Source organism: Podarcis erhardii (assembly GCF_964252035.2).
Source record: "Podarcis erhardii genome assembly, chromosome: 13".
Classification (NCBI taxonomy): Eukaryota; Metazoa; Chordata; class Lepidosauria; order Squamata; family Lacertidae; genus Podarcis; species Podarcis erhardii.
In genome coordinates, this window is record NC_138502.1 from 42,107,479 (window position 1) to 42,134,647 (window position 27,169).

The following is a 27,169-nucleotide window of genomic DNA, read 5'->3' on the forward strand; positions in this document are numbered from 1 at the left end:
CTAGGCCAAAGTTATTATGTTCACTCACTGATTTGGGACAAGAGGAATTCTTAACAAAACCACCCCAATTTGTCCATGCCTCACTACAGCCTTATCACTGCCCTTAACGAAAGTACCACTCACACAAAACAGCTTTTACAGGTATTATTTTTCCTTTACGTACACAGAAAGTATTCAAAGCCCATCAGAAACCTGCTCATGCAAAAACTAGCTCAGAGATATAAATCTATTACAGAATGCAACCATTCCTCCACAGATACCTTCTTGTCCTTGCCTTCCAGAAGCATATTTGCTTTTTATAAGAAGATGGAATCTATTTTTTAATCCCTGAACACAAGGAACCACTTATAACGGAAGTCTCTGCTCTCTGCTTTGATGTATTCAATTAAGTGCCCATTAAAAATAAACTAACGAAAAATGTTTGTACACATCCTTGCCTTCAACGCTACCCAGGCACACTGCTTCACTGGCTGTCAGGCTGCCCCCACAAGAAACTGCCTGACAGTCAGAAAATAAGAGGGGATTGTGATAGTTGTCAACCCGTGTGATTCTCCTTTTTTAAAAAAATAATTTTTTATTAGATTTTCCACAGTGATAACACAAACCACAAAGCAAAATGATACACAAAAACAGAAAAAGAAAAAAGGAAGGGGGGAAATAAACAGATAAACAATAACAACAAACTTAATTCTTCACAAATCCGACCTTTTAAACATCTTGGCTGACTTCCTCAAATCCCTCCCTTCTGAGTTTCCTTGTAATTAAAAGTAACAGCTTTCCAATATCATGATTAAACTAAAACAATTCCCAATTACACTCCATCTTATTCACTTTTCTTAACATTCTAAATCCCATTTATTTAATTATAACTTAATTTAATCCTAGGCCTATTTCTTTCTTTCAAGTAATTTCTAATTTTTATATATTATATATATTATAATACATTATATATATTTATATATTTTTTATTTTTATATTACAATATTTATTCAAATAGTCCTTGAATTTCCTCCAGTCCTCTTGAAACTCCTCTTCTTTCTGGCCCTGGATTCTTCCAGTCAGGTCAGCTAGCTCCATGTGATTCTCACCTTAAACGTCACCCAGTGCAGAGCCACCTAATAGCCAGCTAGAGGGTGACTTTGCAGGTAGAGACTGCATGGGCCAAGAGATCAGACATTTACCACTTGCAAACCTACAAGGCATCTCAAAGAGGTGAATGGGGATTGTGCCTTCAAATACAGCCAACCAACCAATCCCAGTTTGGGAGGCTGTCACTTGAGGACACCTTTCAAGCTGGAATGGAATGACCTTAAAGGTGGGACTGCATGAAATTCCACTTCCCAACGCATTTTATTTATTCATAAGAATGTTTATATACTCCCCAAAAGCTTGTGATTAAAATCTCAAAACAATTTAAGCTGAAGGGCATAAGTGCATCCATATGGTACGCCAGATCCTTCCCACTCTACCCCACGCAGGCCAACGCTACCTGTCAATCACTTGGTGCCATTATGACATCCTGTGACAACTTGAAAGGGGCTCGCATTTGAAGTCTGTCTGCAAGCAAACCACTTGCAAAAGGACTTCAGAAAAATGTCTTGGTAAAATGCCATCTACCAAAGTTTGAGTTGGGTATCAAAAACTGTTGTACTGACAGCTGGAATCAGAAACAGAATCTCTGCCAGCACTAAGGAACTATAGATACTGGAGCCTGAGCTAGATATCAGAAATGCCCCTTCCAAGAAATGCCCCAAGGCTTGAGTTTGATAGCAGGACTGTCAATATGAATGAACTCCGGGTACCATGACTTGAACTGGGTACGAATACCGTCAGTACGGAAGAATTTTAGCTACCAAATCTAGAGCTAGGGTACTGAGAGTGCAAGAAACATTGGCCCTGCTTTTGAACTCATATACTGCTCAATACCGACTCAGCCTGGAGTGAGTAAAGGAGAGGAAGTGGATTTCTGTACAACCAACAGTCTGCTCTGAGGGTCTTCCCAATCACAGAGGTCTTTGGGGGTCAATGTTAATGGTGCCCCATGACTCGCAGGCACAGCTCATATCAACCTGGAGCCCAACTTTATGGAACTCCTGGCTGAAGTCATGCAGGCCCCCTTTCCTGTTGACCTTTTGGTGCTCCGTGAATACTTTTTTCTTTATGCCAAAAGGCATTTTAACAATTCTGATTTTATAATTTTAACTGATTTTTATTCTTATTGCATTGAGTTTCTTGTACACTGCTTAGAGACCGTTGTGATTAAGTAGCCTATACATTGCTGAAATAAGAAATAGTGATATCCATGCAAGGTCAACCTAAACTTTGGCGGGGGGAAACTTCTAGCTGGGCTCATTTGCAGCCACTGTGAGGAGAGGAAAAAGCTTGATCCACAGGCAGATATTTTAGGGTTGCCATAAGTCTGGGAATTCCTGGACATGTCCTCTTTTGGGGGTCCTACATGCCCATCCAGGGGGGAATTTACATTTTAAAGCAAATGTCCTGGATTTGGGGTTTTTTTCAATATAAAAAATAATTGTGCGCAGGCGGTTCTGGTTCAGGCTCAGGTGACCCGGGTTTGGCTCTGTGGTGACGGAGTGGCTATCGGGCAATTGCCCTAAAAAAGCTCAAAAACTTTTTGTGTCTGAATTTTTACCACTTGAAATATGGCAATCCTAAGATATTTGCAAGCGCCTTAACTAGAGCCATCAGAAGGAAGGAATTATTTCATTTGCATTGTTAATTTTATTTGGCTTTGTCAAGGGCATCGTTTTAAACTGAGGGCACAGAAATAGTACTTCATTTATTAACGGCTGCCTGAATGACTATCAGTCATAAATGGAAAAAGATCAATCCACTGTCTTTAGAGAACGGGTGCCTGAGATACAGTTTACTCAATTAAACTTACAAATTTGATAGGTTATAGAGGGAAGGCAACACAGTGATATCATTGACAAATGAAGCCTTTTTATTCAATATTGGAATGATGCAAAGCAACTCTGTTCTATTTTGGGAATGATCTGAATAACTGTGTGTGATTTTTGTTAACTTGATTTAAATTTAAGTAATGTAATATTGATTGGATATATTTGTTAATTTTTGTTATTCGATGTAAACCTAGCTACTAATTATTACTTGAGGTAGTTGTTATCCTGTTTTATCTAACATCATTAGAATGTACAACTCAGATTATTTAATAAACATTCAAAAATCAAAAGTTTCTTTTCATTCTATTTTAAAATTAGTTTGCAGATCATGGTACTGGGAGCTCCACAAGAACTCTGCTGCCTGTAGCAGAGCCATCACTAGCTTGAAAATGGGAGCATCCCCCCTCCCCCCATTAAAAATGTAAATGGGGGAGGCCCCCATCTGCAGATAGAAAAATATTTTTCTAGTGGGAAGAAGAAGAAGAAGAAGAAGAAGAAGAAGAAGAAGAAGAAGAGGAGGAGGAGTTTGGATTTGATATCCCACCTTTCACTTCAGGAGTCTCAAATCGGCTAACATTCTCCTTTCCCTTCCTCCCCCTCAACAAACACTCTGTGAGGTGAGTGGGGCTGAGAGACTTTAAAGAAGTGTGACTGGCCCAAGGTCACCCAGCAGCTGCATGTGGAGGAGCGGAGACGCGAACCCGGTTCGCCAGATTACGAGACTACTGCTCTTAACCACTACACCACACTGGCTCTCATAGTGGGGTAGGAGAGCTGGGGAAAAAATCACAGCTGGCAAACAAAGTGACCCTTGGGTTTCAGATAGTACATGGGTAAAGTAAAGGTAAAGGGACCCTTGACCATTAGGTCCAGTTGTGACCGACTCTGGGCTCATCTCGCTTTATTGGCTGAGGGAGCCAGCGTACAGCTTCTGGGTCATGTGGCCACCATGACTAAGCCGCTTCTGGCAAACCAGAGCAGTGCACGGAAACGCCGTTTACCTTCCCTCCGGAGCGGTACCTATTTATCTACTTGCACTCTGATGTGCTTTCGAACTGGTAGGTTGGCAGGAGAAGGAACCAAGCAATGGGAGCTCACCCCGTTGTGGGGATTCAAACTGCCAACCTTCTGATAGGCAAGTCCTAGGCTCTGTGGCTTAACCCACAGCGCAACCCGCGCCCCTTAGTACATGGGTAGACCAGACCAAAAAGCCCAAGGCACAAATTTCCACAGTCTAGGAGGCCCAGGCGGCTTAATTTGGTCACAATCACATATACACTTACAGATTTAATACTAAATACATTACTTCTGATAAACGAACCACTATAGCCGCTAGAGGGCCATGAAAATTTGTGTTCTGGGCTTTTTAGACTCCCCTACCAATGTACTTCTGAAACCAAAGGGGCACATTGGTTGCCAGATGTGGCATTATTTTCAGCTCTCCTGCTCCACTAATCTGAGCTTGCGGGAACAAGGTGGGCCACAGGGGACAAGCTTTGCACCCACTTCAGCTGTGTCCCAATCTACTACGGTTGCCGCACAATTCGAAATCAGCATTTTGTATTTCATTGGGACATGGTTCCCCTACCTCTGCCACTAGAGAAGAGAGAGCCTATGAAGTAATCTCCGATGAATCTTAGATTATGAGCCATGGCTTCCGGGGATTATATTTTTAACAGAACCCCTCATTTTGCAAATCAAGCGTTACGTCAAGGAACAAGACACAGTCAAATCACTATCAACCAGCAGAAAACAAACCCACCTGATTGTCCTCCTGTACTTCCATACTGTACTGCTGCCCTGCCTGCACTTCCGTGACTTTCTCTCCCAGGAGGAAGCCCAGGCGAGTCATGAGTGTGTTTGCTGCCTCATCTACAGATGGAGGGGGTCCCAGTTCCTGCTCAGCTTCACCTGCAAGGGGGGGGGAATAGGATGTCAACTGTAAAAATTATACTTCACAACATCATTATCCAATGTTTCCCAGGTCTTTCCCACCTCACTATCTCTTCCCAATATTCAAATTAGATTATGATGATATACCAAATACATAGTTCCATTTTCTCCCGCCAAGAGTGTTTGCTCGCTTCTAAACAAATTATCTCATTGCACCTATAGGATAGAAACAATCCAACTGCCTGTTATAAGGACCAGAAACTTTTTTTTTAATAATTAAAGAGAAAAGTTCTTCAAAGTTACCGAATACTTAAGATTCCGATTTCCTAGAGAGAACTTTGCAGGTCCACAATTACAAAGCAAGCAAATAAATAACACCTATGAACAATTCTGAACAAAACTGGTTGAGTCTGTATGTACAGAAAACTCTTCTTATAGGCCCTTGCTACTGTTTTCAGTGTTACAAACTTAAACTTAGAAACACATCCATAAATCTCAAGCCAAGAAATGTTTATACACACATATGCTCATGAGAGTTGCTCCTGGATTACATGTTTAAACAGTGCAATTTTTATATACTTATCAAAACTGGCCCATGGCAGCTTAAGACTCTCCTCCCGGGAAGAGAGGGGAGTGGTTGTGGGCGGGAGCCCGAGCACCGCCCCTAGCAGGGGGCGTTAGCCCCCTGCCTCCACCTCACCGGGCTGGTGCCCATGCCCCTCTGTAGGCATCCAACCAGGTGCCACAGAGGGGGCGTGTTCGGCAGCCTTTTGCTGCAGCGCCAGCCTCTCCCCGGCCTCATTCTTTGCTGTTGTCTCGTCGCAAGTGACCCACCCTCCACTCCCTTTGAGTTAGGGTTAGGTCATTGGCCTTGCTATGGACCTTAGGTTGGTCGCCCTGGTTGCCCAGGGGGCCTGGTAGGAGTTTTTCCATTTGGCATTAGGCTTTTTGGTTTTTTCGCTTACCTCGTAGCAATCATCACAACTTTTGTGGTATTGGTGGGTAGGTTAGGCATTGGAATAATGTGGTGTGGTGTGTCGAAGTGCTAGGTGTGGCTATCGCCTATGCCTTCAATTTCTAGGGGTATTCCGTTAAAGGAATCTGGCGGTCGTGTATTCTGTCCGATGCCTGCTTGGCGGGAGGCCATGGCACGACCCTCGGTGACATCAGGGGTGAGCCTATAGTTGGATTAGCATCACCTACTGATGAATAAACCCACTTGTTTTAGAGATCCAATGCCTAAGCCAATACCTTTTCACTGCTGTAATCAATAAAGTTGTGGCCTTTCCTTGCCCATTAACCTTATAACACGTGTCCTTGTGTATTCATTTCACATTGCGGGGGTCGGGTCCTTGAACCACAACGTTAATTTAAAAAACAAATAAATAGCATTTTTTTAATGTTCAACATAAAAGCAGCAGTCAAGGGGGTGAACTGCTTTTAGCTAGATTGTTCTGAGAGATGGTTCTGAATTAAGATAGGTGAAGGCTCAAAGAGCAGCATATCTTGTCACTGTATTATCACACCACACTGTGACACAGGCAAACAAAACAAACCTCACCCCATTCTGCAGGTATTTGTACCCTGTGATCCTAACTCAAACAGTGGCCACTCCTTTTTTATCTTCCTGGAGGTCTTAGTTCAGAACTTCCTCAGGGTTTTCAGTGAAGCAGGCAAGTATTTGTAGCAAAGCAAACGGGTTTTCCTCAAGAGACACCAGCAATGTACAAAATATGACAATGAGCAAGAGGCGCAGACTGTGCACATCCTGCTGTTTATCTCATGTAACAACCGCTCAATGGTATCTAGCATAGATGGTATAAATGATGATGTCCAGGGCTGGCATAGGGGCAAGCATAGTTAGGTACAAGCTGATGGGCTTGACACAGAGAAGGCTCTACAAAGCATGACTGTCTGCCTGCCTGCCCATCAAGAAGACACATCTGGGCCCAGGGAGAGGAAGGTAGGTGAGTGATTAGTAGTGGTGGCACTTGCAACAACAGCTGAAGAACCAGACGGTCCCGATGAAGGTAGCATCAGTGCTGAATGGGGGACCAGGTCAGGGCTGGCCATGAGTCCAGAAGTGGCACCATTCCAGGGGGCCACTGAGGTTTGGCCTTGGCGTGATCAGATCATATGAGTGAACATTTCTAGTTTCTCAAGTAAGTGCTGAATAGACATACCATCTTCTCTATCTAGCCCCAGATTCTGCAGCAGCTTAGCTACACTCAGGAGGAGGGGAAACTATTTCTTGACTCACAAGGAAAATGTCTGAGAGCTCTAAGCACAAGCAACAGTCGTTGGCTGAAGCAGCTGTTTCCTGGAATGATATACGGTGCAAGCAGAGAGTGCCGTTTTACGAACAACCGGAATATTAATAATGCAGCGTGACTTGTCTTTTAAATGTGCCTCAAAAGGGGTTTTCATACTCTCAAGATGTTTTCAGGAGAAATTCAGTCATAGCAGAAGACCATTTTATTGTGCATTTTATTGTTTCATACACACAAAATAAAACTGAGATAAGAATTTTCACCACACCTGCTCAGATTTTGAGCCACTATTTCACAAGAGGCCTTAATAGTTCTAGGATGAAATAGCAATGTATTCCAGTCAAGTCAAGCATTCCATTGTGTTCCCCTGTGCTCCTTTGAAAAGTCCAAAACAGCTAATTATGCAGTTACAAAAGAGGGGTGAACGTAACAAAAAGTGCACTTTTTAAAAACTCTGTATATCTTTGCATGGAATTCTGTAGAGCAATTTATTTATTTAGGTAGTTACATCCAGCTAGTTCAAGCAAAAGAATTCTGTAGAGCAATTTATTTATTTAGGTAGTTACATCCAGCTAGTTCAAGCAAAAGACTCTGCAAGGTAAAACTAGTATCAGCTTAAACAAAGACAATTTAAAAACATAGTACACATGTAAAAAGATTAAAATAAGATAGTTACATGAAAACAACCCAGTCCAGATCAGCAATCACTCCCAATCCAGAAAGAGCAACAAGAACTCCAGATCAACAGTAACTGAAAGCAGGCTGAAATAGGAAAGTCTTTAAAAGCCTGTTTAAAAAGAGACTAAAGAAAGGGCAGATCCTGAAGCTGAGACTCCAATACTTTGGCCACCTCATGAGAAGAGAAGACTCCCTGGAAAAGACCCTGATGTTGGGAAAGACTGAGGGCACAAGGAGAAGGGGAAGACAGAGGACAAGATGGTTGGACAGTGTTCTCGAAGCTACCAGCATGAGTTTGACCAAACAGCGGGAGGCAGTGGAAGACAGGAGTGCCTGGCATGCTCTGGTCCATGGGGTCACGAAGAGTCGGACACGACTAAACAACTAAACATCAACAACATGGAAGGGAGGTCAACTCCATGGAAGGGAGTTCAAGTGAGAGGGCCACAACCTTTTCTAGCTACTAGGTCTGGCTGATTTTGATGCTGGGTCTGCTAACAGGGTCTGTTAGGGTCTATATGCACAGCAATTACTTCAAGTAAATTGGCCCCAAACAGTTTAGGGCTTAAAGGTAACAAAACAATATAGGTGTTACATACATCAACCATTTGGCTCCTTTCAAGATGGAAGGATTCGTATTTGGATGGTGCCCACTGAGTAAACAATACATGGACACTAATAAAACTGAAACGTGCTTGGATGTTCTCCTAGATCTCCCTCAAGAAGATGTGTCACATCAAACAAAAATGGAATCAAGCTACCTACAGTGCACATAGGTGCCACAGCATCCGTGAAGACTTACTCTTGCAAAAGTATTTTTTTATCTGCTTCTTCAAGATTGTTCATCTATACAGTGGTACCTCGGGTTAAGGACTTAATTCGTTCCGGAGGTCCGTTCTTAACCTGAAACTGTTCTTAACCTGATGCACCACTTTAGCTAATGGGCCTTCCTGCTGCCGCTGTGCCACCAGCGTGTGATTTCTGTTCTCATCCTGAAGCAAAGTTCTTAACCCAAGGTAATATTTCTGGGTTAGCGGAGTCTGTAACCTGAAGTGTATGTAACCTGAAGCATATGTAGCCCGAGGTACCACTGTATTAGGGCGGCCATATATCCAGTGGATATTTGATGAATCAGCACAATGTCCGGGACGTATGACAAGTAGGGCGATATATAGATAGATTATAGATAAGACAGATGATTGATAGATGATAGATGATGATAGATGATGATAGATGATAGATGACAGATGATAGATATAGATATAGATATAGATATATAATATCAACAACTTTGTCCAGATTTTCACTTTTGGGAATATGGCAACCCTATTATGTACTTGACAATTTAATCTTCAATAATGGTTTTCACCAGTGTTCTCATAACATATGTCAACTGGCCTTTAATATTCCCATAGCCCCTCTCAATCCCTTTTTAAAAAGCTGGTGTTACAATGGACACTTTCCCATCCTCAGGGATGGAGGCTGACCTTAGGGACAAGTTACTTTGGTTAGAATATAAGCAATTTCAAATTTGAGCTTAAGAGTGCTTTGTGCATTTTTTTATATGTCAATGAGGCCTAGAGCATCATTACTTCCTCAAACTCTCAAAAAAGTTTGTTCAGGCACAGGGACCTGCCCCACATCTTCTGCGATGAATCCAGATGCAGACAATGTAGTCAGCTTCTCTGTGATCTAATTTTCTTCCTTTAGCACACCTTTGATTCCAGTGTCATACAAAGCTCCAACTGCAGAATACTTTACCTTGCACCCCATCTTTGTACTAGATAGCAACCCTGGGAGGTATGCAACAAAATTCTGGCACTAGAGTAATTTCTTCCCCTCTCCTCCCTCCATGCCCCCCCATCTGTTTTTCCACTAATAAGACATTTACTTTAGTGCTACACTGAATACAACCCTCTATTCTGTTTCAAACAAATTTTAATTACATGCTTCCTGTTTCCTCTACAGTGCCCTTGTTAGTTGACTTAAAACAGATGTATTCGATTACTTTACATACAATCCCCTTAATTTAGGTATTTCTAGAGTCTTCCAATATTTGGCATATATTAGCTTGGCTGTTATAGGGAACAGTACCCCCTCTTTCTCTCCAGATATTGTTAATGATTAGCAAGAATATTTTGGGTTTGAAACTTAGTATTTCTTCCATAATGTTATTATAGCTTCTCCAATTTGACTCCAGCGCATTCTAGTATGTTTTAATTAAGTTTTTACTCATCAACAGTTTAATTCTTTTCCAGCAACTCCATTTCGTTGATTTCTTGCCCATTTCTCCAGCTAACTCAACCATGCTATATATATATATGCAACAACAGGTGGTGCATTTGTGATAATGCTTTCTTTGGATTATTAACCAAAATGTACTCAAAGCAGCTCAACTATTTTCAGCTATTATTTCTAGTACAGGTTCATCCTGCCCAAAAAGGAGCAAGCTCTTCCTTTAACAAAGTGAACTGCTAGTTCAGTTCATCCACAACAGCAACAAAAATAGCATCCAGAATGTTACAGGCTGCTGTGCTGAAGTACAGGGTAAAAAAGTAAACCAGGTGCTATACTGAAATAATATAATGTGTGATTGACAGAATGTGAAAAGGTGAGGCTTTCCCAATTATTGTATTACCCTATTTAATTTCTGCCCTCCACACATCTGATAAGGACAGGTCATCATTCACTTTGTTCCTTTATTTCTCACTGCAAAGTGCTCTTGTTGGAAGAGTGTGAATCTCCCCAGGAGGAAGAATACATTGCTTCTTTCGGATTGCTTAGCAACAGTGATTAAGTGACTAAGCAACCTTAGCAACAGCAGCGCCTCCATATTTGCCTAAATAAGTTTTAGAGTATTGCCTCCACATTTTGCTTTCTAACATTATTTAAAGATGCCTGATTGACTTACTTTTCTTTATTTAAAAAAATGTAGGCTATGAGTTCAGGCCTCCTGCTGGGGGTGAGGAGGGACTGAACATAAAGATTGATTAACTATAAAATTCTATCCTAAAACAAACTTAATTCACCTTTAGTTCACCCAGCAACTAGCTCAATGAACTTCATTCACATGGGCAGCTCAAGAGAGGGGCAAATGCTGCCCCAAAGAAGCTCTCCTTCCCACTTGCCTCATCCCCCCTCGCAACTGCTGGACTACGGTCATTAACACATATTGTCTGTGGCTGCTCTCAGACTTTGAAACTCCCACCCTATAAAAAATTAAGACTGGCTCCCTCCTTGTTGTGCTTCTGCTGGCAGGTAAAGATCTTCTTGTTCCAACAGACATTGGGGAACTGACTGCTTTTAATGAGAGGGCTGGTGCCATGCCGTGTTTGGTGTGTGTGTGTGTGTGTGTGTGTGTGTGTGTATGAGTATGAGGGGGGGGGGGACATATACCGTATTTACCTGAATGTAATGCACACCATTTTTGGCCAAATTACATTGTGAAAATTAGGGTGCACATAAGATTTGATGGCACATTTACTTTTTTGGTTTCAAGGTTTTGAAAATTGAGGTGCACATTAGATTTGCATAAATACAGTATTATTTCTATTAATGTTTAATTGTTTTAACAATAAAAAAATATTTTTAGCTGTTCCTATTTTATTTGTAAGCCACTATGAGTCCCTGTCATGGGAAAAAGGTGGGGTATGAATGAATGTTGTTGTTTTTTTAATATCCCCATGTTTTGTTTTTAAACTGTTTTATTAAATTTGCTTAGTAACGTAACATTATTATATATATTCTATAAACAAAGAATACAAAACCCAATTCATTCATACTACAATGCATACCTACATAGCATTAATATATATGGTTTCTGAAAAAGGGCTTACATAACAAAATCCATTCAAAATACCATCCGGTTTACCTTCGAATGAATGAATGAACAAACAAATAAATAATATACTTTTCTTTCTGCAATCTTAACATTTAGGACACAACAGTGTTGCCCCTATTCACTGATGGCCAGAAAGTGACTTATGTTCTGCTAAGATGCAAAAAAGGATTTACAAGAAGTCTGATCCGTGCTCAAACAGGTTCACAGCAAAACAGGAGTGTGGGGAAAAGTTAAGATCTCCTATTTGGGTAAGGGATGTGCAAGAGATTCTTTCATTTTCTACAAGTACTCTTCTTTAGCTGTATTCCCTATTGGCAGAAGAATTCTGTCCCACACAGAATGTCTCCTTTTGTCTGCTCTGTAGAAGGTACGGCTTATAAAAGTCCAGCTCAATAAATTATGTACTTTGCTTATCAGTAATTTTCATCAGAATAATTTGCAACGTTTCACACCCAGCTCTGTTGGTTCATTTGGCCTTTACATGGACAAGGCTTCATTAGAGGGGGCAAGTTTTAGTGGAAGGTCAGCAATCATGCAAACCTAGAATGTCCACAGTTGCTCTCATTATTCATATACAGTGATACCTCGGGTTAAGTACTTAATTCATTCCGGAGGTCTGTTCTTAACCTGAAACTGTTCTTAACCTGAAGCACCACTTTAGCTAATGGGGCCTCCTGCTGCGCCGCCAGAGCACGATTTCTGTTCTCACCCTGAAGCAAAGTTCTTAACCTGAAGCACTATTTCTGGGTTAGCGGAGTCTGTAACCTGAAGCGTATGTAACCTGAAGCGTATGTAACCCGAGGTACCACTGTACAGTTGTTGGGACAACAGAGTAATGATCTTTGTTTAGCATAATAAATGAAAAGATCACGAAAGCACTACTACAGGAGGAAATATAGAAATATTAAAACTTAATTTGGAACATTTTAAAGAAAAAAACCTAGCATAAATCATAATTACCGTAATACGAGGAAGACCTTTCTAAAGCTGGGGAAGGCACATACTCCTCCTTTTTCCAGCTCAGTTAACAGTTGCAGTCTTCCAGCCACAAACCTTTGGTTAAGACACTGAAGTCAATTCACATTTCATTTAACAGTTTCCCAAATTTGAGCTTTTAACTACTGTTTTGCTTTCATTTGCTGTGATACTTAATTTCCCGCAGGAGATGTGCTAGGCCTCCACTAGACGTTGAAATATCCCATACTCTCATTTGGAAGGTCCTCCCCTAGATATTAAGTATGAGTGGGCTGACTATGGTTCATGAGTAAGAAGGAAAATTGCCCTCCGTGCTGCAATGAACTCACGTCTTCGTTATTACTTTACACACCCGGGGTTCAAGCGTGGACACTGTAAGCACAATTAGGACTCAATATTCCTTTACTGAATAAACACGTTGCGCAAAATATTTGAGCCATTTTAAGTATGAAGATGCCCAGCATTAGCTTGACTGGCAAACTGAGTCCGCAACTTCAGGATACTTTATATTCCCATAATAGTTTGGTTATTCTGCCCTAAATTTATTCAGGATTCGAACCGCCTCTGTTGCCCTAGTCAACAATATCTGTGTTACTAAAAGTACTTATTGGTCACTCTTCAACTGAAACGTTCAGAGAGGCCTACCAAAAATAAATCACCAAGCAATACAATTACAAAAATAAATAAATCACAGAAACACAGCAGGCGAGCATAATATCATATATCCACACTAAAACAACTAAAAAGCGTGAACAAATAAAAAGGTTTTCATCCAGCACTGAAAGGAAAACACAGACCAAGGCATGGGGGCAATGTTTCCCAGTGGTCAAGATGGCAACTTAAGCTCTCTTAAAGGTAAAGGTAAAGGGACCCCTGACCATTAGGTCCAGTCGTGGCCGACTCTGGGGTTGTGGCACTCATCTCGCTTTATTGACCGAGGGAGCCAGCATACAGCTTCCAAGTCATGTGGCCTAGCACATCTTCTGGCAAACCAGAGCAGTGCACAGAAACGTCGTTTACCTTCCCGTCGGAGCAGTACCTATTTATCTACTTGCACTTTGACGTGCTTTCAAACTGCTAGGTCGGCAGGAGCAGGGACCGAGCAACGGGAGCTCACCCCATTGTGGGGATTCGAACCACCAACCTTCTGATCGGCAAGTCCTAGGCTCTGTGGTTTAACCCACAGCGCCACCCGCGTCCCTCATAGCTCTCTTACCCATATGCATAAAGGAGTTTTGGGGCCATATATGCAGTAGCTATAAGAAGTGGTAGCCTTGCCTACAGATGGAAGGTCCCATTTCAGGTGATGGCTAAATAAGGAAAAATGCTGATATCATCAACATGAGTCAAATAAGTACTGGGGAACCTCTATGCCCATCTCCTCAGACTTGCCATTATATAGAATGGCATGCTCTCATATGAAAAAGTTCCTGAAAAATCTCTCTCCCACTGAGACGTCCAGCTTGGTAATATATTCATGAAGTTGCAGAGAGCCAGTGCAATGAAGTAGTAGATAGTATGCTGCATTTTGACCAGATTCCTACTTGACAAGGGAGCTCTTTGAGTGGTTACGCTATACAAAGATAAAAGTTGACCATATGTTGTACACTTCCTGCAGATTAGCAAATGAGTGACAATACACTGCACACCACATTTTGATAAAAGGAATTCCCTTATCTCAACATTTTGAAACCACATTGGTATCCTGTTTTCTGATATATCTGCTCCCACCCCATCATAGAACCCAGAGAATGCATTAATTTCCCAACTTGCAAAGTCTCCTAAGAGGCCAACAAGGCTAAATGAACATTCTTTATCATTTAAGCTAATGGTAAAATCCAAAATTTTTCTTTTGATTTATCTCATTTAGGAATTAACTTCCGATCCATTTTCTCTATGGTTTGCAGTCTAGGGTAGCACTTCGGGGGAAATGGAAGATTAAGTGCCCTAGTTAGTATTTATTTCAAAAGTCTGAAAAACAACAACCAGAATAATTGTTTTGGCTCCCAATATGTTAATAGTTCTGTAACAGACAAAGTTCCCTCATCTAGAGCCCCCATAGCCATGAAGTTGTCAGATGGGGGGGGGGGAGGAAAATCCAATGTAGCTGAATGGTTATGCTAGATATCCTCCCCTCCCTGACATGACTGTCTGAGATGTAGACAGGGGGCTGCTATTGTTTTTCAGAAAATCTTTCACTGCAGCAATTCTTAGTGACAATGGAGAAGTTGAAGGGAAGGGAAGTAAATATTACACTTTTAGAAAGAATATGTGAACCAAAACATGGCCAACCTTCAAAATTTGCACTTTTCAACATTTTCTCCAGCCAAGTAATATGTAAAAAATGTGTATACTGGGGTAAACTGTGCATATAAATGCATACATCAGTAAAAAATGTTTTAGGGAAATTGCTTTGAATTTTACCAGGGGAAACTGCTTTGCCCCCCCCCCCCAAGAGTATAAAGTTGTACCTTGGAAGTCAAACAGAATCCGTTCTAGAAGTCCGTTCAACTTCCAAAACATTCGAAAACCAAAGCATGGCTTCTGATTGGCTGCAGGAAGCTCCTGCAGCCAACTGGAAGCCGCGGAAGCCCCCTCGGATGTTCAGCTTCCAAAAATCATTTGAAAACCAGAACACCCATTTCCGGATTTCGATTGTTCGGGAGCCAATTTGTTCAGGAGTCAAGGCGTTTGAGATCCAAGGTACAACTGTATTAGGTAGAACGGCATGTAAAAATGTGTGCATTGTGAGAAATCAAAGTGCTGATTACTTTTCATGAGGACATTTAAAAAAACAATCCAGCAAAGGATGTGGAAATGTGTAGAACACAATCGGAAAAATGAGAAACTAAGACAGAGTTGCCTGTCCCTAACAACACTGGGAGCCTACTTCAGAGACAAGCAGGCTTATCTTAGTGTTGGGAAAGTATGAGGCCTACAGAGCGGAAGGGAGAAAACATCAGTTATTAATAATATTGGACAACAGTAATTCAATGTGATGAAATCACAGGTACCTTGAAACCAAAGAGAGCAGGATAAAACTTTAAGTTAGCAAACTAAAATTGGAAGGAAAACAACAACTGTAAAAACAAGACAAATTCCTTCCAGTAGCACCTTAAAGACCAACTAAGTCAGTTCTTGGTATGAGCTTTCTGAAGAAGTGTGCATGCACACGAAAGCTCATACCAAGAACTGACTTAGTTGGTCTTTAAGGTGCTACTGGAAGGAATTTGTTTTGTTTTGACTATGGCAGACCAACACGGCTACCTATCTGTAACAACAACTGTAAATGTACATGGGTTGGACAACGAACAGCACACATGCAGAAGCAGCAGGGGTGGGGTAACGGAAAAGTTAGCCCAAACCCAAGGAAAAATAAGCGAAATCAAAAATGTTCTGTTGGAAAACAGGGATTAGAATAAAAAGCACAGAAATAAATCACATTAAGAGCCCTTCAACTGAATAGAGACGAACTGAAGAATGACCCTAAGCTTTTTAAAAAGTTTGCAAGCTAAGAACAAAACTAACATAATCCTGGGGGGAGAAAGAGAGAGAAAGAAAAGCAACAGAATAAATAAAAATAAATGGATTGCTTTTGCTTTGCTTTTTTAAAAAGATGCGGCAGCTGCTTTATTTTAAATGGCAAAATGTTGAAATTTTGGGCACCCAAGCCAACAGCGCAACTTGGGACTTTAAAGGAGTCCCTTATTTGACTTGAGATGCCTTGTTAACAGCATGATCTGACCTGGATAACCAAAAACCTCACCCGAATCATGCCTCTTGTAATTTGGGCTGCACAGAGAACCTACACAAATCTCTAACACACACACAGAGTACTTTTATTGTGGAATTAATAATGTGAAAGTCATTGTAAAAAGCATCTGTCTCATTTTACAAGTGGGAAACACTGAAGCTGAGAGGACAAGCCCAAGACTGAGTGAATCTATAGCAAAAAAAAAATTTGCTAACCACCGACTACCATATCAATGGCTGTTCACAAACACCACTTCCTTCATCCCTACTTTCCCATTTTACTGCTAGTCAAGGCTGACTTGCCTAAGTCAATCAGTGCATCCATTATTTACTTAAATCATTTTCCTTATCTTCAATTGAAAACGCTCCTAGAATGGTTCTACTGATGAATAAAAAATAAGACAGCCCCAGCCTTCGGACTTATAGTTTAAAAGACAAAACACAAAAGGGGAAAGGGATGGGGAGGGAGGAGGAAGAAAGCAGACACCAGTTCTTAAAGTTACAGGGTAATCATTCTTCATTCACACAGCTTCCTTACAGTCAGGCGGTTCAGATCAGATAGACATAGCACAGAAGCAATAGTCAATGCAACAGGCAAATCATTTTGCTCCATCAAAAAAAAAAAAACCCCACAGAAACATATACTGAATGACTTTGTGAGTAGTAGAACAGGCACATGACATTTTCACTGCAGTGGAATAGCACAGAAAATCAGACACTGCATTCTCAAATGTAAAATAACGCATAACTGTCATCTGGTACAGTGGTAACTCTGGTTGCAAACAGGATCCATTCCAGAGGCCCGTTCGCAACGTGAAAAGCCCGCAACCTGAAGCGCCGTATCTGTGCAGGTGTGTGGCGCGATTTGGCGCTTCTGCGCATGCACAAAGCGCAATTTAGTGCTTCTGCGCATGCGTGAGTGCCGAAACCCGGAAGTAACCCTTCCCGGTACTTCCGGGTCGCTGCAGGACGCAACCTGAAAAAACGTATCATGAAGCAAACGTACCATGAGTTATGATTGTATTATCATTGGTTGCAGTTTGCGGTTCAATTCTCTGCATGTTATTCAGAATTATGTCCTACTGTATTAAGTGGAAGTTGGGGTATGAATAAGATTTGGGGTCCAGGAATATTAAGCCACCTCAGCCTGTTTCAAGAGTGTTGGGTTGTAATCCTAAGCAGATGCTCTAGCAAATAAACTCCACTTAAATTAGTGGGTTTTATGGGCAAACATACTCTGGTTAGCATAGAATTAACTGGTGCCAGGCATCCGAAGCAGAGCATGGTGCTCAATCAGGCTTGAACCATTCCAGTTTCTTTCTTTGGCAAATTAAGCAACGCGATGGAATAATCTGTTACCTTGGCGCTTTATTTTCTGTTCTCTTTAAGCTAAAAATCCATACATGCTGGATTCATATTTCTGAATAAACTTTTAGGTTCTCAAGAACACTTATGTTCCGCCTAGTTCTCCACATACCTATTTGTGTCTCACTTCCTTTTAATAACTTCTTCCTTTCTCTTTCTTTCTCTCTCTCTCTCTCTCTCTGACATGCAGAAACAGCTCCTTCCTTTCCCCATTCCCATCTGTGCTTCTCTGAACCCTTTACTAAGATTGCAGGATTTCTTAAGATCCTTTTGCCTCTGTGCCATATCTTATGTTTGACTCCTTTCTAGAGACTCAAAGAGTCCAAAGTAGTTTGCAGCTCTTTAAAGTAACTCTGTAAGGTGACTGGCTGCACCATGCTAACAGCAGCATTTGAAGAATCGCACCAGCCGCCAAGGAAAAGGAACAATGCTGGCTGGGAGGTAGCTAATAAAAGACAGCCATCTTAAAAGATGTGTTCACTCTCTGCATCTTGGTGGGAAGGCATTCCAGGGTTCTTTTTAACCATGTTCTACTCAATGTTAATTTTATTTAGAAATGTAGCTATTGTAAAAATAAAAAAAAATTGTCAGAATTTAATGGTGCACACACCCCTTCTCTCACATTTTGCTGCTTATTTTGGGAAGACTCTATCATACTAAAATCTCTAGATAGGATGTGAGATTTCACAAGGGCAACATCTTCTACCAAGCATTTACAGTCAAACCTTGTTCTGCGTCCGCCTCCGCTTGTGTCCGCTTCAGAAAATGTCTGTGGCAAACCCGGAAGTACTGGAACAGGTTGCTTCCGGGTTCACCGCTCACACATGTACAGAAACGCTAAATCGTGCATGCACAGACGCACGGCTTTGATGTGCATCATTTTTGGGTTGCAGCAAGGCCTCTGGAACGGATCCCCGCCGTAACCCGAGGTTCCACTGTAGTAGTCTCTCTGGGATAATGGAACCAAGAGCCCACCACAGCAAGGCAAATAAGAGGGGTAAGGCTATAGCTTACCGGACAAGGCCCTCTCAGTGCTTGGGCTCTGAGATGCTTCCCCTTGAGATCTTGTGGGGCTGTCCCAAGTACAGTCATACCTCACATTGCATCCACTTCAGGTTACATGTTTTCATGTTGCGTCCCACGGCAACCCAGAAGTACCAGAATGTGTTACTTCCAGGTTTTGCCGCTCACGCATGCGCAGAAGCACTAAATCGCGCCGCGCGCATGCGCAGACACAGCACTTCGGCTTGCGTCAGGTCCATGTTACGGACAGGCCCCTGGAATGGATCCTGTCCGTAACACGAGGTTCCACTGTAAACTGAAGTATTCAAGCCACTTTGGGCCTTTTGGTTCATTATATCGTCCAGGGTCAAATTAATAGGCTTCCAAAGACCTTTTTTTAAAAAAATCTCAGGACTACTTTAAATATAATACAGAGAAATGTTCCACTGTTGATCAGATAAAATCTTCATGATATGAAAGCAATGGCAAAATGTAAGATTATAAGTAAAACATAATCTGCTTATTTGGCATTTTCTTCCATTAATTCTCTCTATAAAACAGTACAAATTTATTGTGAAAACACAGCACCATGAAAAGAATCCTGTTTTTGGGAGGGGAGGCAGCATGCAGCAATAATCTTCAAATTAAGAAACGAAGGTCAACATTTTCACTACAATAATTGAAATATTACCTCTGCAACAAAGGACTTAACTATTCTGGAGTGCAATGAGAAACTACAGTGTGTGAGAAGAAGAAGAAAACTTAAGGCAAGAGACCTTGGCCTTAACTTGAAAATGTTAAGTATGAACAGCCTCTGCCCCTCTCCTACCTGAGGTTTCTGAGGACTAACCCTATTTCATCACAGGAGAAAATAGCACATACCTCATATGGAATGTTCCACAACAGGGAGTGGAGAGAGGTGGTGGGAAGCAAGAAAAACAAACCTTTTATGTCAAAGTAATTCCCTCTGGTGAGTTTTGGCTTCCAGTATTCTCAACAGAAGCCTTAAAGCGCCTATTTTCTTCTATTTTTTTCTTTCATCATCTGCAAACACGCGTATGTAAACATGCTGCAAACTTCCCCAGCAAGTCAGATTCTTTGCTCCCTTCTCTCCAATGAACTGCAGTCCTTTTTGAAGAGAAGGGAGGGGTGAGAGGAGAAGGAGGGAGTCAAGTTCCCCTGAAAGATATCCTAAAATATGGAACTGCATTGCTGACACATAAACAGCTCTCTCCATGACTCTCCCATATGTTTTGTGACTTTGCCATTTATTTTTATCTTATTCCAAAACACTTCTTTAAGGAATATTAACCTTCCAGGTCTCAGGGGGGATTAGGAATGCATCCTTACACATAGCCTGCGCTAAACTGCGACAATTGGTTTTCAACATTTTTTCACCAGCTAAATTGAAGTCAGCCTTCTCCTAGGGGAAACCGAGGCATTTGCCATTGCCTCTTTTTCTGACCTTGTTCTCAGAACCCGTTTTAAACTGGAAAACTCTGTGTGACCACAACTTATCAAAGTATTGCATATGTCAGTGTCCACATCACAAGAATACGATCTCCATGTAATACCTGTGCATATAAGAGAACTCAGCAGTCAAAATTTCAGAAAACAGCTAAAAATAGATCCTCCCCAACTCTTCAGATAAAAGTCTTGTCTGCCTGCATTGTGCTCCCTTTGTGCACAGCCTACATGAGGTTGCCAAGCAACTAGTCCAAGTTCAGAAGCAGCCAAGCAGCGAGCTGCAGCTAAATAAAGATTTAATGGAATTCTCACATCTGCAACAGCCTGCAGTCCCTCAAGATACTGAAGAAGTCAACTGATGAACAGAAGAGTCAAGGAACATATCAGGTTAAGTCGTGGAGGCCCTTTCTTTCTAACCATGCCATTTTTCTGCAGACTACACTGAGATGCAAACATTTCATCAAAATCTGCAGAGAATCAAAACTAGCAAGTTAGGAAAAGGTACGTTTTTGACATGCAAATCCACGGCCGTTTGCATTCTGCTGTGCTAGGGTTTCGAGCAAAACAGAAGGGAATCAAAAGCAGAACCTCAAAGCAGAGCCCACCACCAAGCTACATGTTACGTACCTGGATCTGTAAGTCAAAGGGATCTCTTTGCAGATGCACAAAATACATGCTACAGCAACGCAGGGCAGCAACTGTGAAACACTTAAACACTATGAGAACGCTGGAACCTTCCCTTTTGAGGATGGTAAATAAGAGCAGAGTCAGCAGCCACCTGTTAAATTTCTTCCATCTAAAGCAAGAGCAAGGAGGACTCTTACAAAGAGGAAGAAGAGCAGGAACACTGAAAGTGCTCCTATATCAGGTGAACAGCCTCTGGTTTCCTCTCTACAGTTTCCCCACAGTCACAGAGAAAGATGGCTGAAAACAGCTCGCAGTGGGTTACGGTGGGGAGGGTGATGGTGGTTTAGGTTGCTAGCCTATGGCATGTGTCAGGGGTTCAGGGAGAGAGGCGCAGATGAGGGAGGAGACAGAGAGTGAGGGGGAAGGATTCCAGAGTGACGAGGAAGAGGATGACAATGACCCAAGATTGTCCATGAGTCCGTCCAGTGAATCGGAGGACTCCCAAAAGGGAGCCCCTCTGGTCAAGCCAAGGGGAGCTAGAGGGGGAAGCAGTCAGGAGCAGGGAAACGAAGGGGGAACCCCCAGTGGGAGTTGGAGAGCGAGACCGGCTGCTCCGCTGGAACGGAGTGAGGGGGGAGGAGTGACCAGTGTGTCAGAAGGAGCAGAACAGGAAGCAGAGAGGGGAAGGAGATCAGGGCAAAACGTCCTGCCGGAAGGGGAGGAAAGTAGTATCGAGGGCAGTGTAACTGTCGAAGGGAAGGTCAGGACCAACGTACGCGCGCCAAGTTCAAAATGGGAGGCGCGCGGAAATGAAGAGAGTCCTGGGGAGGAGCCTGGTCCCAAAGCCCGAAGGAGGGGGGAGGAGGCGGCAGAGGATTCAGCCTCTGGAGAGTCCCGAAGGGAGAGAACACAGGGGGGCAGAAAGACCCTGCGGAAAAGGAAAGAGAGAAAGAGGTGGACCAGTACAAGCCTCTTAAACTGGTGTAGAGGGGGGACCGACTCAGAGGGGACTTCAGCGGTCTAAGCGCAACAGACGTAGAGTCACGGAGCTCGGATGTAAAGCTAATAATGTTCTTCAATAAAAGCTTTTGTACATAAGCTGGAGTGGACTTTGGTCTCTTGTGAGCTGGGACCACGGGTGACTCTGACAGCATGAGTGCAGTCATAGGAGCTCACAGAATTTAGATAGAGCAATTAATAATAACATTATCACTCCCAGGGCTTTTTATTTTTCTAGAAAAAGAGGTGGTGGAAATTGCTGAGCACCCGCCCAAAGTTGCTGAGCTTTTCTTAGGGGGGCACCCACTTTCTCTTCTTCGCCCCCACCGCCACTCTCGGCAATGCTGCTGCCGACCTCCACCTTGTGCAGCCACAATTGCCGCACCAACACGATCGCCGCGGCAACCCAATTGGCACACCGCGCAGTCCCAGGTGCTGTGCCGCCTGCCGGCACACAGCCCCAACCTAAAGAGCTGCCGGATTGCACCAAAGAGGGGCCAGAACTCAGTTCTGGTGCGTTCCGGCTGAAAAAAAGCCCTGATCACTCCTTATACAGTGGTACCTCGGGTTACATACGCTTCAGGTTACATACGCTTCAGGTTACAGCCTCCGCTAACCCAGAAATAGTGCTTCGGGTTAAGAACTTTGCTTCAGGATAAGAACAGAAATCGTGCTCCAGCGGCGCAGCAGAAGCAGGAGGCCCCATTAGCTAAAGTGGTGCTTCAGGTTAAGAACAGTTTCAGGTTAAGTACAGACCTCCGGAACGAATTAAGTACTTAACCCGAGGTACCACTGTAATAGTAAATTCGGGAAGTGAGTGCTGACAGAAATGGAACCAAAATGAGGCCACAGAGAAATAAGAAAGAAGTGTTAGTATACCTGGGGGGAGCCCAAGATTCACAGAGGTGTTTTTCCTCCAAAACTTAAGCGGGAGGGAAGGAGATCAATGGTGATTGATCCATGCTCAGTAGCCACTGAAAGATCACGGATTGCATAAAAGGGGGGGAGACTAATGGGGGAAATGGAGGGGAATGTCCCCTTTGAGCTCTTTGCATGTTAGGAAATCCTGAAGAATGCTTGGGTGGTTGGCTGGAAGCTTGAATAGGCATATTCATGCTAAAAGGTGAGAATACAGGCATTATTTTGATGCAAGTTCCAAATAATGACAAGTATGTGCTGTGCTTAGGGAAGTTTTTAAGGATTGATGTTTTTATTATGTTTTTAGATATGTTGTAAAGGGACACGGGTGGCGCTGTGGGTTAAACCACAGAACCTAGGACTTGCCAATCAGAAGGTCGGCGGTTCGAATCCCCATTACGCGGTGAGCTCCCATTGCTCGGTCCCTGCTCCTGCCAACCTAGCAGTTCAAAAGCACGTCAAAGTGCAAGTAGATAAATAGGTAAGGTAAATGGCGTTTCCGTGCGCTGCTCTGGTTCACCAGAAGCAGCTTAGTCAGGCTGGCCACATGACCCGGAAGCTGTATGCCGGCTCCCTTGGCCGATAAAGCGAGATGAGCGCCACAACCCCAGAGTCAGTCACGACTGGACCTAATGGTCAGGGGTCCCTTTACCTTTACCTAAGCTGCCTCGAGTGGCTGGGGAAACCCAGCCAGATGGGTGGGGTGTTGTTGTTGTTGTTGTTTTATTTTAAAGAAAGCAATGTCCTGCCCTAAAGTACAAAATCTTTATCTCGTGTCTGGGGAAAATGAGCTAAGGGAGCTCTTTGACCCCAAACAGTAGTGCCCATAGTGCCTCTCCAAAATAAGGTGGAAGACAGAAAGGAAAGAAAGGAAAAAACCAAGACTGCTGTTACCTGTAACTGATGCTTATCAAATGGGTTTCCATATAGTTCAGCCCTAGGAGTCATGCATATCCAGGCCGGCTGCAGAGAGTCTTCTAGAACCCTTCTACACATGAGACACTTCCCTAATGGCTTTGACCACTTTCCTATCTTGAAGAGTAGAGGAATACCACATCTCCTTCCCAGTTCCTTTCTGAACTCTGGAGGAAATCCATCGGTAGATAAAATAAGAAGCTACAGCGGGTCGCACAGAGTAATATTCACGGGAGTTCATTCAGAACTCTCAGGTGGATGGCATCTGGACCTTGTGATATATCAGTTTTTATTTTGCCAACAAGGCCTAAAATGTCGTCTCTTGTCACCGCTAGTTGCTTTTGTTCCTTCCTGTGAAAGTTGGTTCAGGCACAGGGATCTACCCTATAGCTTCACTGAAAAGGTAGATTCAAATAATTCATTCAGCTTCTCTGCAAAATCCTTATCTGCCTTTAGCACACCTTTGATCCCTTGTTTTTCAAAGGTCCAACTGCCTTTCTAGCTGGTTTCCTGCTATTAATGTATTTAATTGTTTTGCAGTTGTTCTTTATATTTTGAGCAATGGCTCTTTTCTAGCATCTCTTATTGTCTGTTTGCATTTCTTTTGCCAAATTTTGTGCTCCTTTTTGTTTATTTATAAAATAGTTACATACTGCTACTTCATTAAAAACAATCAAAGCGGTTTACAATAATAACATAAAGCTATACAATAAAAAACATAAAGGTAATTAAAATTAGACATTGAAGAACTATTGTTGAAAGATGTTTTCTTCACTGCCTGCATAGGCCTGGTCAAATAGAAACATTTCCAGCAGGCCTTTAAAAGTTATCACATTAAAAAAACCACAGTGGTACCTTGGTTGTTGAACGGCTTGGCTCCCAAACAAATCGGCTCCCGAACACTGCAAACCTGGAAGCGAGCGTTCCGGTTTGCGAACGTTTTTCAGAAGCCGAACATCCAACGCAGCTTCCAATTGAGTGCAGGAAGCTCCTGCAGCCAATCAGAAGCCACACCTTGGTTTCTGAATGGTTCCAGGAGTCAAATGGACTCCCAGAACAGATTAAGTTTGACAACCAAGGTACCACTGCTTTTTGTACATACATGTCTGCTTTACTGGATTCTATTTAGGATAAATGGGTCTTCTTGGAATAAAATATAACGGAATAAACAAGACTTCAAATTATAATATCAGTTACTTCAGGCCTTTCTTTAGAAAGTTATTCAATTAAAAGGTATCTGAAAAGCTAGCCAGGCTTTTTTTTTTATGTATTCCAAAGCACAGTCATAGCTTGCTGTTGCATGATAGAATTAATGCTTTGAAAGGGAAACTTCTGGACTGTTTATTGAAAAGACATGAGAACAAACATCTTATAAATCCATTATTGTAAACATTATTCCTGTCTAATAGTAGCAAGACTTCCCTTTATGAAAGCAGTTCCAAGTTTTGTAGTTTTGACCCTTGTAATAACCCATGGGGACGCAGGTGGCGCTGTGGGTAAAACCTCAGCGCCTAGGACTTGCTGATCGCATGGTCGGTGGTTCGAATCCCCGCGGCGGGGTGAGCTCCCGTCGTCCTGCCCACCTAGCAGTTCGAAAGCACCCTTAAGTGCAAGTAGATAAATAGGGACCGCTTTACAGCGGGAAGGTAAATGGCGTTTCCGTGTGCTGCTCTGGTGCCGGTTTGCCGGAGCAGCGTCGTCACGCTGGCCACGTAACCTGGAAGTGTCTGCGGACAGCGCTGGCTCCCGGCCTCTAGAGTGAGATGAGCGCACAACCCTAGAGTCATGGGTTATTAAAAAGGAACCTTTTTAATAACCCATGTATCCAATACAGGTGTTTTTATTTCTCCTTTTTTATCCTCCCCTACAAAATGGGTAGCAAAACCTTCACTGCACTTTTCTGAACTAGACCCCATTATTTCCTGTCGAAGTTGTAACTGAAGTTGAACTTTTGAAACCACAGAAGGTACGTCTAAAAGAACACGAATAAGCTCTATAAAATAACCTTTTAAATTCCAGGCAACACTCCCTTGTCCAAAGGGATTATCACCCAGAAATCTCTGAAAGGGCGTAACCTGTTGCTGGAAAAGAAATATCTTTGCAATTCAATTGGCTAGCAGTCAAAACCCTGCTTAGATGTAGAGGGGAGAATGAGATTACTCTTACCTACAATCACCCCTGCTTCCAGTTGTCATATCTAGTTCTACAAATGTTTGAGACAGAAAGTATCTGCTTTGTTCAAAATGTATAGTCAGTATCACTTTTAAAGGAAGCTTTTATAAATTTCTGTTTCAATGGTGTTTAACCGTACTACATCTTAATTGTATTTACAGAACAGCAAGTAGTTCATGCTGAGGGTATAAAGTACATAATGCTGATATTCAGCAAATCTTTGGATAGTAAATAAGAAACTGAAATAACAGATTTACCAACAGATCCATTAGTTTTATTATTTGGGTGCATTAAAGATTTGGAATTAGCAGATGACAGGGAACTGGTCCAACATTTATTGACAGCAGAATGAACAACTACTTGTTCTAATTTAAGGACTCTGACACTGGATGACTGGTTAACTGGCGTATGGCACATAGTATATATGGTCAAATTGACCGATATGCTTATAGAATTGGAGAGTGTCTTACTGGTATAATATGATGCAGGAAAATACAAATCCACACATATCTGGGCAACACTGTAAAATATTTATTAATGTATTAAAATAACCAGTATAGGTATTCTTACTTGTATCTCCTAGGAGATTATATATTCAATCTATAAACTTAATTATTCACGTCTTTATCATTTATTCAGTCAAATTGTAAAGTATTTTGCTTTAATCTCTCCACTGGGGCCCCAACACAACCAAATGTGATGCCTAATATTTATTTTTCATAACCTTATAAAAACTTCAATTATTTTTGTCCAGGTGATTGGAGAGCTGTAACCCCACTCTGTTGATTGGTCTGCAGCTGATAACCCGCTTGTCCTCCTATTCATAACATGTTGTTGCCAGTGCTGCCAGCAGTACCAGCTGGCAAAGGGGCAGCGGTGTAGGGCCGAGCTCCTCGGCACTGCCCGCTGATAGGCTGGAACAAAGGACCAATAGCTCAGCAACCTAGCTGAGTGGCAGCCTCAGTGCCCCATGAGCATCAAGCATGGCAGAGAGCGGGACGGGGGATTGGTCAGGTGCAGGTATCTTTCTAAAGCCCGTGCAGAGGGTGTCCTAGCAACTGGCCATCGGCCAAATCCACTCCTCAGTCTGCTCACATAAACATTGGGAAATTTTCTGTGTGAGGGGGAGGGCGCACTTTTGGAGTACTCTTGTGTTATAATAGAATGTAATATTCTATGCTGCTATTGTACTACTGTATAGGTATCAAGATAGTACGGTATCATAAAATAAAGATAAAATTGTTAAAACAATGCAGTTATACCTTAAAAGCCAACTGAAACAAAAGTGTCTACAATTTCTGGTGGAAAAGGCACAGAGAAAGAGTCTCATGGATTTTGATGGTGGGGGGGGGCACTGTAGAGCTATGACA

At 42.4% G+C, this 27,169-nt stretch overlaps 1 protein-coding gene across 1 annotated transcript in view; it reads right to left on the reverse strand.

Moving 5' to 3' along the window:
- The window catches only part of TANC2 (tetratricopeptide repeat, ankyrin repeat and coiled-coil containing 2), a 193,527-nt gene that overhangs the window by 58,261 nt on the left and 108,097 nt on the right, over positions 1-27,169 (reverse strand). The window contains exon 7 of the mRNA XM_081837550.1: positions 4,687-4,835. Within this exon, the coding sequence (XP_081693676.1) occupies positions 4,687-4,835 (149 nt within the window). The remainder of the gene's footprint in view (positions 1-4,686; positions 4,836-27,169) is intronic.